Source organism: Atractosteus spatula, chromosome 19 (genome assembly GCF_055471065.1).
Source record: "Atractosteus spatula isolate fAtrSpa1 chromosome 19, fAtrSpa1.hap1, whole genome shotgun sequence".
In the NCBI taxonomy this organism is placed as follows: Eukaryota; Metazoa; Chordata; class Actinopteri; order Semionotiformes; family Lepisosteidae; genus Atractosteus; species Atractosteus spatula.
The window spans coordinates 17,865,952-17,881,099 of NC_142724.1; the positions used below are offsets into that span (position 1 = coordinate 17,865,952).

The window sequence follows — 15,148 nt, forward strand, 5'->3', positions numbered from 1 at the left end:
TTTTATTATTGTTATAGAGAAACATGATCAGATTTTCCCTGGTTCAGAAAAAAAGATCTAAAGTGCTACACATAACTTTCTTAATTCGATGTATTTAAAGCAGTGAACTACTGTAGGTGTCGAGAATCGTTTTGTGGTGTTTGTTTAGATGAAACGTTCCTAAAACGTATAACGTAACAAAATTAAAGACGATTAAAATCTGTAATCTTTCCACTTGTACTGTAAGTCATCGGAAAGTTTCTGCTTTGTGTAAGGATGGTATCAAAAAGCAATCTTAAGTGGTGAGAAAGCTGTGCTCAATGTATTTAAGGGACTTAAAAGTAAAAGGAGATGCTTCATATTGCTTGACTAATTTTAAAAACTAAGTTATAAATGCAGACGCTCCCTCGGTGCCGCGCCGGGTGTAAATATCAAAATATACATACCCAACACTGATTGTACCCATCTGTCATGCAAATAAAACACCTTGAATTGAATTGAATTGAGGGAGAGAGGGAGGAGGGGGAGAGAGATAACCAGGACTCAAGGCAAATAAGACTCCACAGGCATTCACAACAGCAACATATGAAACGTTTGCACGTATAGTTAAGTTATTACTTGGTTTTCAAAGTGCAATGAAATACAATATTGTTGTTGTTGCTGTTCTTGTTGTTTTTATCCTGTAAAGCGTTTTGAGAAGCCACCTTTAAAGGCGATATATACTGTAAAAGCGCTGATTCTTATGGAATGTGTTCCGCCGGGGATTCAAATTTTTTTTATTTTTTTTTAATCGCGTATCTCAGGAAATCTCAGTATAACTTTGTTCATGAACAAACAGTGTCATGTTACATTATTATTAGTTTTTTGGTTAACAAGGCTCGCCAGCTAATGTGAATCGAAACCTGTCTTTCTAGCTTTTAAAGTCGTGCGATGTGTAAACCACAATTCAAATAGAGAAAAAAAGACCTGACTGACAAGATTTAAGATGTGGCTGTCAATGTTGGATTAAAAAAAACACATTGCCCGACGTTTGTTGCATTGCTTGAAAAATAACTTTATTTCAAGAGACTGGATAAGTAATTCAAGTGTTTTTTTAACTTCCTGAAAAACAACTAATAACTTAACTATAAGTGCAAACGTTTTATGATATGTCGCTGTTGTGAATGTCTGTGGACATGTGCTGGCTGGACAGGAGGCTCCACTGTACACAGAGAGGGGCGGGAGGAGGGGACAAGCCGATACATACTCTTAGAGTTTGATTAATAGGGAATATAATACAAAAATATAGTACTAAAATTAAGATACACTCTACAGACATTCACAACGGCGACTGTCAGAAGACAGGACACAGCGGCTCAGGCACCCGCTGAATGGAAAAGGGGCACTTTAATGTTCTGTATGGCTAATACTAAAGCCAATACTGGCTCAATACCCTCAATGGGCTTTGACGTGCTAATGCGTTGGTTTAACAGTCCGGGTGTGGCAAGCTTCCAATGTCAACTCGACTCGATTGGAAGACAATGAACGTATTTTAGCCCTAAATGAATTAATAGCAAACATGGTTTACATAAAATACATTTTTCCAAGAAAGTTTATAATAATACAATCTATAGTTGAATTCTGAGCCTAAAAATAAAGGAAAAGCATTTTCAGAGAGCAATCACGCTGTGTTTATGTAGAAAAAGCGATTAGGTTTATGAGCAATCTAATAACCTATTCGCCTAAAACACTATATAAAATAAAGTTTATTTAGAGATTAATGATCAGTGTCGCAGTTTAATGCAGTTTAATGCAATTTAGAGCTTTCTGGCAAGAGGAGACACCCAAATTATAATGTAACATGCCACTGTTTGTGCATGAACAAAGTTATACTGCAATTTTCCTTAGATACGCGATTAAAAAAAATAAATTTTTTGAATCCCCGGCGGAACACAATCCATAAGAATCAGCGCTTTTATACAGTATATCGCCTTTAAAGACATATATTTAAACACGCGTTTGCGATTTAAATCAAAACGCGATTCAAATCAATATAAATGTCTATTTTGTAACGCATAGGTGACTATTCATTGTTATTAAAAAGACTTAAATTCGATCATGTGATATTTAGAAATATACATTTGTTTGGTGCGAGTGAGGTTTTATTTAATCTCTGACCAAGGGAAACGTTTCATTTTTTCAAAGAAATGTTTGTTAAAAAATAAAGTCATACTGTAGAGTAGTTCCATGGGATTCAATCACAGACCATGTGACATGGGAGTCAGGAAACTAACACACAGCGCCACCAGATTTGATAACACTATAAAAACGCTATAAAATAATGTGACTAGGCACCGAACAAGTTTACAGCACAGTACAATAATAAATGCTGACCATGACTTTAGAAGCATAAATTACCTTACACTCAATTTAAACACAAGCTGTCTTTAGCCCTCTAAGCTGGTTCATACAGAAATGTAGAGATCCAGGCTCAGAACACACAGCTTCATTAGCGAATACATATGCAGGACAACTAGAGAAGACGTTTTACAGAGGATGGATTTTTAGAAACATCCCATCAGTGACATCACTGAAGTCAACTCCTACTGTGGGTAACTGTCGTGTGGATAGTTTCACAAGAATCAGACAAAGGTTTAAGCATCGCTTGTTCTAGATAAAACTGCAAAAAAAAAACAACAACCCATAATGTACTTCTTTGCGGCTCTGTTTGCCCAAATCATATATTCACAACGTTAAATTAGAAAATAATATTACGTCACCAAAATCCGCAATATGGAAACAGAACCTGTGTAATTGTTGACAGATGATGTTCTCGTAACATTTTTACAAGACAAACTACAACATTTAAAAAATGACTTGTATGTACTTGATATCTCTAATCAATCCACGGCGATATAGTTAAAGCAGTCCCCGCACAAAACGAAACTAAAATGCCCTGGGCATACCGTTTCGCGCTTCTTATCAGTTGCTCAAAAGTAATTTGACCGTATGAAATGCATAATATAAACCTAGAAACATATACAGTATGTGAGCAGTACTTACGTAGTATCTGTGTCAAGACATACCTCTCAAATACTGTAAATCAAGTTAAAAATATCTCAAGACCGATTCTGGTCATAATGAAACCATGTTTCGTGTATGTTTTCTTTAAAGTACCGAGACCAGCCATATACTGTATGTTTATGTTCCAAAATTAATATCGTTTATGGCCTTCACACGCGTTGCAGTATGCTCCTATTCTTTTTATGCTCAGGCACTAACATTTCCCTTCAGTGGTAAAATTCCATATAAATATTCAATACTTAAACGGGCACAGTTAAGACATTAAATATACATATACATACTGTATACAGTACAGTTTGCATACGGTAATATGTTTATGTTCCTAAATCAATCTCTTTTATGAGCATGTGTAAGGCATGGTGAATCGATTCTCAAAAATTACTGTACTTTGCATGATTGGAAAAAAATGCGTGATTGCGAAATGCTGTGGTGTTACTTTTACAAAGACGGTCAATGAAAAAAAGAATGTGGACCAGGGCAATACTTTACAGCTTGTCCAAGGTCATTTATTATTAATACTATTAGTAATATCTTCGTTAAAGACTTTGATGGCTACAGCTCAAACATGAGAGGTTGAGCTTTATTAGCTCCACCTTGCGGAAATTCCGGATACTATTATTTTGCTAGCGGTATTTACCGGTAACTTGCGGTAGACTGCGTACAGCGTACCGGAAAATAATGCGGTATCGCCCGTGCATTTTGAATGGCTGCATCTGTATTAATAGAGATAAGAATTCAGGTTGATACTGTTTAGACTTTTAATCAGATTAAACTGTATTACAGCATCTTACACATCAAACATGAAAAAGTCGGTATATTTTATAAAAGCAAGATTGCTCAGGTGAACAGTATAAAGCAAGTATGTTTTTTAATGTTTTGTAATCGCTATTCTTGCAAGTACAAACACAACATTAACTGTAATGCTACAGAACCCTAAACAGGTAAACACACTAGCCAAATATACAGTAGCTGTGTCAGTCTTCTGTGTAAAAAAATCACGGACATCATGATTTGAACATTATTGGGTGCTGTTTTGAAAAAGATGTTGAGTAAAGAATATGAATTTTCATGTGTGTACGTTCTGAGTTTCACTTTGTTTCTTTCTCATACGCTGCGATTTGGGCACAGAAGGATTAAAAAGGAAGTCAGACAGGCAGGGGGAAGGGTGAGTTGTGAAAGTGTTACCTGTCCTGGATAAAGTGGTTAGAAAATAGGTGGATTTACACCTCTGAAAGCGTTCCAATTTTAATGCGATATGGAAGACATTATTCATAAAAAATTATCTTGTATGGTCTGTAAACTGAAAATTTATGAAGGAGACACGTTGAGTATCGCCACTTTTTAAACTTGGAAGAACATTCCAATGTTAATGCAACACTGAAGATATTACTAATAACCTTTTAAATCTGAAGGGAGATCTAAAGGGATCCACACAGTACAGATTCCTGCCAGCTATTCAGAGGAAAAGATGGTGACGTCACCGCACAGGTGAGCAGACACACCCTCTAATGTCAGGCGTATGCGTTAAATATATTTAGATCTTTGAATTAATATCGTTATTGATTTCTTTAGCCTCACAGCATTGTCCAATAATACTCTTCTAGTGTTTAATTTTCAGTTAAGCAGGATTTGAGCTACAGACCATAAAAAAACAGGATTCACTTTTTTCACATATTGATGATAATGATATCAGTAGCAGTTTGAAACTATTCATTGTTATTAATATATAATAAATGACTTAGATTCGAACTTGTTGTGCTATTTAGAAATATAAAAAAGTCAATAGAGTGTCCATAATATTGCTATTTTAGTTTTTCAAAGAAATGTTTATTTGTTAAAAGAAAACTCATGGTGATGCTAGATTTGAACACCCAACCTCAGCATTATAAGTCAGTTACTTAAGCTATCACACCACTGACACAGTCGCATAACAATTACTGAAACAGCCATACACATATCAATAGAAAGTCTTATACTACTGTTTGTGCTACAGTACATGAATATAATTATATCGTTATTAATTTCTTTAGATATGTGATTCCATATTATATTCCCTATTAATCAAATTCTGAACGTATGCTTTTGTTTACTCCGATATCGAGCGTATTTGCAGAAAAGCTTAAAACTATCACTTTTCTCACAAAGTACTGTATATAAACATACAGTAACATGGTCAGAAGGAGCAAGTAAAAACGTTTCTGAAATAACCACATGTAAGACTTTGATGCTTAAAATGTTTAGGGAGAAATGGAATACTGGTGTGTATTTTTTTCTTTAAACTACCAATACCAGCAATGTACAGTTTACATAATATGTTTATGTTCCTAAATTAATATCGTTTATGACCTTCAGATGTGTTATGCTCCTATTCTTTTTATGCTCAGCTACTAAAATGTCCCTTTAGTTCTAAAATTCCAACAGTTAAAACAACTGTTCAATACTAATTAGATTAAAACATGCACAGTAAAGAGATTAAATGATTAAATCTTTTCACTACCGACCAATGCACCATGAGTGCCCCTGTTGGTCATTTTGGCCAGCCAATCATGTACTGTGGTATGGCGTGGTGACTCGTGTGTAGTTGTGTACGGTATGGGTTTTTGCCGCGAACTTTGAATGGCTGCATCTGTACGCTTTAAAAACAGCACCCAATGATGTTCAAATCATGATGTCTGTGATTTTTTTACACAGAAGACTGACACAGCTATATTTGGCTAGTGTGTATTGTAGGTTTAGGGTTCTCTAGCATTCCAGTTTATGTTGTGTTTGTACTTGCAAGAATAGTGATTACAAATATTAAAAAACATACTTGCTTTATACTGTCCAACTGACCAATCGTGCTTTTATAAAATATACTGACTTTTTCATGTTTAATGTGTAAGATGCTGTTGTAACAGAAAGAATAAGGTTCTGGATCCCGAGATGAAGTTAAACAGATGAGTTTATTGCATGCAAGGGACAATAAAACCAAAGTCTTGTTTCCTGCAAGAAACAACAAAACCGAAGTATTGTTCAAAGTACCGGTAAAAACTTTCAGTTTATATAGGGTTTTTCTGCCGCTTCTGACGTCGCTCTGTTCTATGGTAATGGGGAGTGGTCACAGTGTTTGGACAGTTTACAGCCTTTTGGCCAAATGGTCAGGGTTTTAGATTACCTTCCCTCTGGCATCTGGAATCCTTATCAGTTCTCCCTTTCCTGCCATAAACTCTATAGCTTGTTGCTTAGAAAGAAGTCAGTTAACCCCTCTTCACATCTTGTATCTTTCTTCATGCTGTAATACAGTTTAAACTGATTAAAAGTCTAAACAGTATCAAATTGAATTCTTATCTCTATTAATATAACTATCAAGTGGTATTAATAAATACAACTTTTTAATATAGATTACAATTTTCTAAAATGTATTTAAAAAATAAAAAACTATTACAATCTAATCTTTCCACGTTTGGTCCCATGAGGAAATACAATACGCTCCTGCTTTGTTTAACAATGGTATGAAAAATAAATGTAAATGGTGAGAAAGCTATGCTTAAAGTTAATTAAGATACTTAGAAGACAACGATAACAATTTACGTTGCATTGTCAGATTGTAAATCAATAAAGGCATTTAATTAAACACGTATTTGCAATTTGAATCAAAATTGAGGTAATGGGGTTAGACCATTAGACATGCAATACACTTCCTTGTGATCATCTTAGAATCTTTGAGATTCTAAGTGAAACAGACGTACACATATCAATAGAAAGTCTTATACTACTGTTTGTGCTACAGTATATGAATATAATTATATCATTTTTAATTTCTTTAGATATGTGATTCCATATTATATTCCCTATTAATCAAATTCTAAAAGTATACTTTTGTTTACTCCGATAACGAGCATATTCGCAGAAAAGGTTAATACATTATCACCTTTCACAAAGTATATAAACTTAATATGGTCAGAAGGAGCACGTAAAAACATTTCCGAAATAACCACCTGTAAGACTTTGATACTTAAAATGTTTAGGGAGAAAGAGAAATGCTGTTGTGTATTTTTTCTTTAAACTACCAATACCAGCCATATACAGTTTACATGATATGTTTATGTTCCTAAATTAATATCGTTTATGATCATCAGACGCATAATGCTCCTCTTCTTTTTATGCTCAGCTACTAAAACTTCCCTTTAGTTGTAAAATTCCATATAAATATTCAATACTAAGCAGATTAAAATGTGCTCAGTAAAGAGATTAAATGATTAAATCTTTTCACTACCGACCAATGCACCACATGTGCCCTTTTCAGTCATTTTGGCCAATCACATACCGTGGTACGCCGCAGTGGCTTGTGGGTAGTGGCATGCGGTACAGGTTTGTACCGTGCATTTTGAATGGCTGCATCTGTACCGCATGCTTTTTAAATAGGATAATAGTATCTGGAAGTACCTTGTAAAACAGCCAGGTGGCACTAAGAAAGCTTAACTTCTCATGTGCAGTGTTTGAGCTGTGGTTTCGAATCCCAGTCACTGCTGAGGGAGAATCTTTTTCCAATTACAGAATTTAAGTATACTGTATAGACTTTTAACAATTTTGACTGTGAATTATAGCACGTTGAACATTAAACTGATTATTATATATTTTATAAAAGGAAGATTGCTTAGTTGGACAAAAGTACTTCCACCTTCATAAATATTTTAATTATTCATAAATATTTTATTCATCAATGTCTTTAATTTGGTAACTTACAGTGGGTCGTGGTTTAATATCACTTGATAGTAATATTAATATGGAATCCTGTAACCAAACAGCTAAAACATAAAACAAAACAAAACAAAAGTTTTATTGTCATTATATAAAAGTGGGTAATAGACTGTAATGTAGCACAATGTAACGTAGGCAGTTCAAAGCCTGATCAGAAAATTACTTTTGGTTTGTTTCTTACATAGCCGAATACACAAACATAGTCCATTATTATTCATGTAGCTGTACATATACATGTTGTTCGCTCTGGTATGAGTGTGTGTATCTGGATGAATTATTATAAGTGATGGCTTTGTGATTATGGAAGTAATTTTTTGCAATTACCAACAACTGTTGAAACCCATATCATGACAGTGAAGACAGATGTGTTACAACGTGACCCACACATTGTTGTTTACTATGTTGTGACAATGTTGTGTGGCTCTGCGGGAATTATTCTGTAAACTGAAGATTTCTAGATGAGAAACATCTTGTATTGCCTCTTTTTATATTTTGTAAAAATGTTCTAATACGGAGTGTATTATTAATAATATCAATAATGAATGACCATGGAGGACCTGTAAACTGAGAAGTTACAGAGAAGACACATTAAGTCTTGTCAGCTTGGAATTTAAGTTAAGTTCACTTTATTGGCCATATACGTTTTTTTTGTATTAGGAATTTGTCTTTTCACATACCTCAACTTGCTCTCCATGAGACACATAGACAGGGAGAGAAGCTTTGGGTCAGAGTGCAGGGTCAGCCATTTATACAGCATCCCTGGAGCAGTTGGGGTGAAGTTCCTTGCCGAGGGGCTCAACAGAGTAGGACTCCTCCGCGAGTTGCAAGATTTAAACCAGCAACCTTCCAGCCACAAGCGTAGATCCTTAGACACAGAGCCACCACACCTTTACAGCAATCCTTTTGGCTATATTTTTACATAGCCGGATGTGTAAAATTAGATTGGATTAATAAATTGAATAAAATATGTCACATATACTTTGTCTGGAGACAATATGGTATCTAACTGTACATACAGTAAATTTACACAGTATATGATTACTCTGCCGTGTGCACTACTGTTTCAGTATATCTGTGGATCTAAAGAATTTAAAATCTATCTGACTGTACTTTGGATCTTGTGTAACTGAGCAGACATTTACCTCGCTCTCACAAGCGGCTCTGTTAGAGTTTGTGTTAATGCACTCCATCCTTTTGAATGGATTTTTATTGCCTTTATCCCCTTTGTCTGTGGGGGTGAAGGTTGAATGCCTTCCTCAGTTTAACATGTGATATGTCCCCAGTAAACCAAAACTTAAACTCACTGTCTGCTTTGCAACATTTCTCAGACAGTTCCAAAGTCCAGCACAGAATAAAATACACTAAACTCAAAGCCATGATGGACACCACAATTACCCATAATACAAACTACAGTACCGCAATACCTGTAGTACAAAGACTGCTAAAACCAGCAGCATTGGTTCACATTCAACCAGTTTGAATCAAAGGAAATATACTGACTCCGCAAAACAAATCAAAGATCCTGAAAAAGCCCCCAAATATGCTCCATTCCCGCTATAGTTACGGTAAGGTGAAAGTGGGAAGCTGATTTTTTAAACATTTTAAGAAAATCAAAAATAAGAAACAATGGCATGTTCCTGCCTAACTTAGACATTGCATGCCTTTAAAAGCTTAAACTTTAAACAGTAGAACCTAAATTACGTCATTGTATTTCCAGTTACAACAGATACAGATCTTAACATAAATCCAAAACCTTTTAAAACAGAAGCTGTTAACTCTACTTCATATGTGCATGTCACCCAGCAGCTCTTTTGTTTGTATTATACTACGAATAAATCCCTAGGGCATACCATCCAAGGTTTTGAAATTTAAAAAAAAAATCAGACCTTTGTTTGGATGAGAGAAACAGGTACATTATCTTTTGAGAAGTCGTGTACTGATTGCAAAGAATCTGATTTTGACAAACCTTAAAGAACTAATTATACTTGAAGAATGTAAAATCTGTCTACCTCACTGTATTGAAGTTTTATTTCGTTGAACTGTTCCAACACCTACGGAGATACCCAATCTAAATTTAAGGTCTGCTTCTTTTATGGTTTTGTTATACAACTTGTTTTGCACGTTACACTCCGAGATACTGCTTGATTTGACTTTATATTTGCCCCATTAAGCTGAAACAGAAAAAGAAGACGTTCTGTAGTTAATTTTTTTGGAATTCAATTTGTTATATTATTTGGTTAATTAGTATTATTGTTAATAAATAGTATTATGTTATTTATTATAAAACCACTGACACCGACACAGGTTGCTGATGCTTTTCATAGGCTCTGAGTAATTTAAGATGAACTCTGCCAGACACTTTTAACATCTCAGTACCTTGCTATGAGAACCATTCCCATCCCACAAGCATGTTCTACTCTACATACACAACGGGGTTTTGTGACAACAGGGAGTTTCACAAATTAACCCTAACCCACTCATGTTGATCTAATTTAACTTTGAACACATTGTGATATTTAGAAATACCAAACAAATCAATACAGTAACAAGTAATAGGTTTATTCCATGCTGAAAATAGAAGAAAGAAAATTTCGGCTATGGAGCCTTCTTCAGGTGTGGAGACCTGAAGAAGGTGAAGAACGACACCTTCCACACCCAAAGAAGGCTCCACACCCGAAACGTTGTGTTGTCTTTCTTCTCTTTTCAGCATGGAATAAACCTATTACATGTTTCTTTGAAGTCTATGCATGCTGACACAGCTACCCACCTGAACTAAATCAATATAGTGTCCGTAATATTTGCTATTTGAGTTTTAAAAAATATTTATTTGTTAAAGGAAGACTTGTGTCGTGAGCAGTAACAGAACCTTGGCTTCCAAAATGCCAATGATGCACTGAAGGCATTGTGCCACCTGACAGCTTAAGCTGTAGTTGTAAAGGACAGGCAAAATGTTTCCAAGTAATCATGAGTGAATGAGTCAAATTGCTGCAGATGTTAACAAAGAAAGTGGACTACGGTAATACAGTTCTTAAAGCTATATATTTAGATCCTTAAATTAATATCATTATTAATCTCTTTAGATACGCGAGCAGATTGTAAAATGTTCATGTTTTTTACCACGATAACAAACACAAGTATTCATTGAAAACTTAATACATTTTAACTTTTTATTAAGTATTGTTGTAACAGAAAAATAAGTCCTGGATCCCGAGATGAAGTTAAACAGATTACTTTTATTGCATGCAAGGAACAATAAAACCGAAGTCTTGTTCCTGCAAGGAACAACAAAACCAAAGTATTGTTCAAAGTGCCAGTACAAAACTTTCAGTTTGTATAGCCCTTTCCAGCCGCTTCTGACGTAGCTCATTATTATAGTAATGGGGGAGAGGTCATGGTATTTGGACAGTTCACAGACTTTTGGCCAAATGGTCAGGGTTTTAGGTTACCCTCCCTGGGGGTTTCCTTGCTGGCATCTGGAATCCTTATCAGTTATCCCCCTTCCCTGCCATAACTCTAGCCTGTTACTTAGAAGTCCAGTCCTCATGCAGAAAGGAATCAGTTAACCCCTTCTTCACATCTTGTATCTTTCTTCAGTATATAAACTTAATATAATCAAAACGAGCACGTCAAAACTTTTCTAAAATAACCACAGTAGGTGAAGGACTGATGCATAAAATGTTTATGAAGAAAGTGGAATACTGTTGTCCATTTATTTAAACTACCACTACCAGCCTTGACATTCAGAGCCGTTATGCTCCTCTTATTTTTATCCTCCACCACCAACCCTTTAGTTGTAAATCACCATGATTGAATAGTGCAGTACACCACCTGGTAATTCTCAAGAGTGTTTGGATTTCGTAGTGACTATTGGGTGCAATCATCTTTGACCATAATGGACAGTCAATGACTGAACATTTACTTGAAAACGCACAAGCAACAGAAAGACATGGTCATGATATGTTAATGTTTTTAATTAATACAAAAGAGCAGTTTTGGAAAGCCTGCTAAAATTGGTAACTGCCAAGACATCCTTTGCAACAGTGTGCTGTACTTCTTATGACACAATCCAGCTACACCTGACACTTGAGACAGAAACTTAAACTAAAGAGCCAAATGTGACCTTATGATGTTGTTCTTACAAGTGTACAGGTGTACAGGTATTTTGTGTCAGAATTCAAGACGTTTAAGTTAAATTTAGGCTCCTTTGTAGACATACAGTATAGTAGATTGTGATGTAGTAAGTACTAATACATCCAATTTATTATAGTGAGGCTTTATGGCTGTATTACTTTAGAAGTTTTTTACCATATATGTAGTACTGTAATGACTTTCCAACTTTCATTTTCACTTAGACATAACTGTTCCTCACTGCATTGTATGGACCCTGCCATTCACCCATTCATTTCCAGATTATGCCCTGCAGTCCTTGTACCTGCAAATTTCTGTGACTGACACTAAATGTGCTGAAGTAAATTTCCTCTGTAGTATTCAGCTGTACATGGCTAAAATTTAGACATAATGTATTACTTTATTAATGCATAGGTATGTTTGCATTTTGGCTTTAGCTTGGCTAGATTTAAAACTGGTTGAGACTACCCTGAATGCTTAGAAGATTAGAACATTTTTAAATGACCAATTAATTATTTCTGTAGATCTGTAGACTTTTTTAAATTGTTAGAAAATAATGTTTGACTGATATTAATTCTGTGTTGTGTAGGTTATGGACCAGTGACAAGAACGAAGGACCCAGAAGTTTTTAAAAAGAAGATAAATGCTCTTAGTGCCAGGGGAGGAGGTGATGAGCCAGAGATGTGTCTGTCTGCCCTTCAGGTGACTATATATTGGAGTTCTCACAGACTCAGCAAAAAGCAGAATACAACATGTTCTCTCCCAGTCAAAAAGCCCATGAAGGTATGGCATAGTAACCAATGGCATAACACAATGTGAAACAACAAAGCATAACTCTAAACAAAGACATTATAAATTAGTAAGGAACAGAACACGTAAGATACTAAACCATAGGATTCTAACCTATGGAACTGTGACAATAAGAGACAAAATAAAAAAGAATAACCAAGCATTACATGAGCAACAAAGTATCACATTTAAACAACTTTAGCCATGCATGGAGCATATACCAGCAGTTGAAAGCAGACTTGTGCTTTCAATGTTATTTTTATCCTGTTTTACTAATATTTCATTAAATAATAAAATGAACAATTGTGAACCTCTGTTATATCCTTCCTTCCTATCCTTCCTTCAAAGTCTTTACAACTGCATTTTAACTAATTCCACCTTCACTGTTCAAGGATTACCAAGACTCCTATACACGTGTCACATGTGGCATTTTGGTAACGCATCAACTCCAGATCTTCAGGACAGTATGAAGAGACTTGTGTGTAATTGAATTTAAAGTGTAGTTCATCAAGGGGTAAGCTCAGAAGTGCAGCAGAAAATAACTACATGTAGTAAATAACAGCATATGTTATTAATTGCTTTTACATTGACATTTTGAATCAATTCAATTCAATTTATATTTATATAGTGTCTTTCACAACAAGGTTGCCCCAAGGCACTTAACAAAGCTGTGTGACAGTACATGACATTATAATACAGGAAGAGAAAAAGCCAGGAGACAACAGAGGAGAGAACCCAAAAACTCCTCTGTAAGGAGACAAAAAACCTCTAGGGGTCCAATGTCAACGGGCTGCCCAACCCCTCTGGGCATGCTAAGATTATACAATTCTAAAAAAGTACTAAATGTGGAGTGTTGTCTTCCATCATGTCCTTCTGTGTGCCAGTACTCCATGCAGTTCTCTGTAGACCAGCAAATCCTCCTAAATCATAACTGTATTTGCGATGTCCCTCTTGGATCCATAGCATGCAGTATCCAACTCAGATGGTGCCCAGCTCGGGCACCATCCAGACATGTGGGGAGGAGAATAGGATAGTTTGGTCAGAACAGATGTATCTACAGATGCAGCCATTCAAAACGAGTGAGGTACACCAAGGTACAATGTGGTGGGCGTGTCGCATCGTAACGCAGTATGACGCAGTGTAACGCGTCATATGGCGTCATATCGGAAAGTATCCGGAATCACCTTGTAAAACCGCCAGGAAGAGCCAATAAAGCTTAACCTCTCATGTACAGTATTTCAGCTTTTAAATTTAAACTGTGTATTACAGCATGTTAATCATCAGTCATTAAAAAGTTGGTATATTTTATGAAAGCAAGATTGCTCAGTTGGGCAAAAGTACACAACCTACCTTTATCATAAATATTTTAATTATCCAGAAATATTTTATGCATCAAAGCCTTTACTGAAGATATTACTAATAGTATTAATAATGAATGACCTTGCACAAGCTGTAAACTCAAAGTATTACGCTGGTCCACATTATTTGTAACCATCATTTTAAATGAAAAGACTTTATTTTTTCATCGACAAAAACTAACACCACAGCATTTCGTTGATCTCACTAACAAGGACGGGACATTAGCTAGCCAATATGATAAAGGAATAAATTACTTTTTTTATTTCTTTAGCACAATTATTTGAACATTTCCATCGATTGTACAAGCACTGAAAAACTGTCCAATCCCTAGTTCGTCGGGCATTTTCTTTTAGTATAACAGACATAAAAACTCCCTTGCTTTTAACAGAGCGTTTCATAATTTCTAACAAGGAAAATTATTTAAACTGTGACACTTATCATTCAACCAGAGCTCAAAATATCACAAGGATGCTTAAGAGCACAACAAAGACTGTATTAAAAGATACTTGTATCAGATACATGAGAATCCAAGCTTTTTTATCTACGCTTTCTTATCTACGCTAAGAAGTAGTCTTTAAAATCTATCACACAGTAAAAAGTCAAATTTCCGGGGTGTCCGTATACCAGAGATTATGGTACCGCTTCAGAAGGGTGTCAGCCAGTCAGATTCCAGGACCGGAATTATCTGTTTTATGATCGAGAATATAATATGTAATCATGTATCTAAATAAATTAATAATTATATTAATTTAAGGATCTAAATATCTAAATCTATGTATCTATATAGCTGGTAGTTTTACTGTATTTCACTTTCTTTGTAAACACGTTTTGTTAACACCCGAATCGCAGGTGGATTCTGTTTCTTGGTCTGTTATGGTCTGTAGCTCAAATCCTGCTTAACTAAAAATTAGACACAAGAAGAGTATTATTGGACAATGTTGTGAGGCTCTGGCGGAATTTCTCTGTAAACTGAAGAGTTATAGAGGAGACAGGTTGTGTATCGCTTCTTTGACACTTGTAAAAAAACATTCCAATGTTAATGCGACACGGAAGATAATGTGGTGTATTGGTTGTTAGTGAAAAGATTTAA

General features: G+C 35.3%; 1 protein-coding gene across 1 annotated transcript in view; it reads left to right on the forward strand.

Moving 5' to 3' along the window:
- Positions 1 to 15,148, forward strand: part of LOC148818160 (von Willebrand factor A domain-containing protein 7-like) — a 130,567-nt gene that overhangs the window by 66,570 nt on the left and 48,849 nt on the right. Inside the window, exon 7 of the mRNA XM_088937429.1 lies at positions 12,500 to 12,612. Coding sequence (XP_088793555.1) covers positions 12,500 to 12,612 — 113 coding nt within the window. The remainder of the gene's footprint in view (positions 1 to 12,499; positions 12,613 to 15,148) is intronic.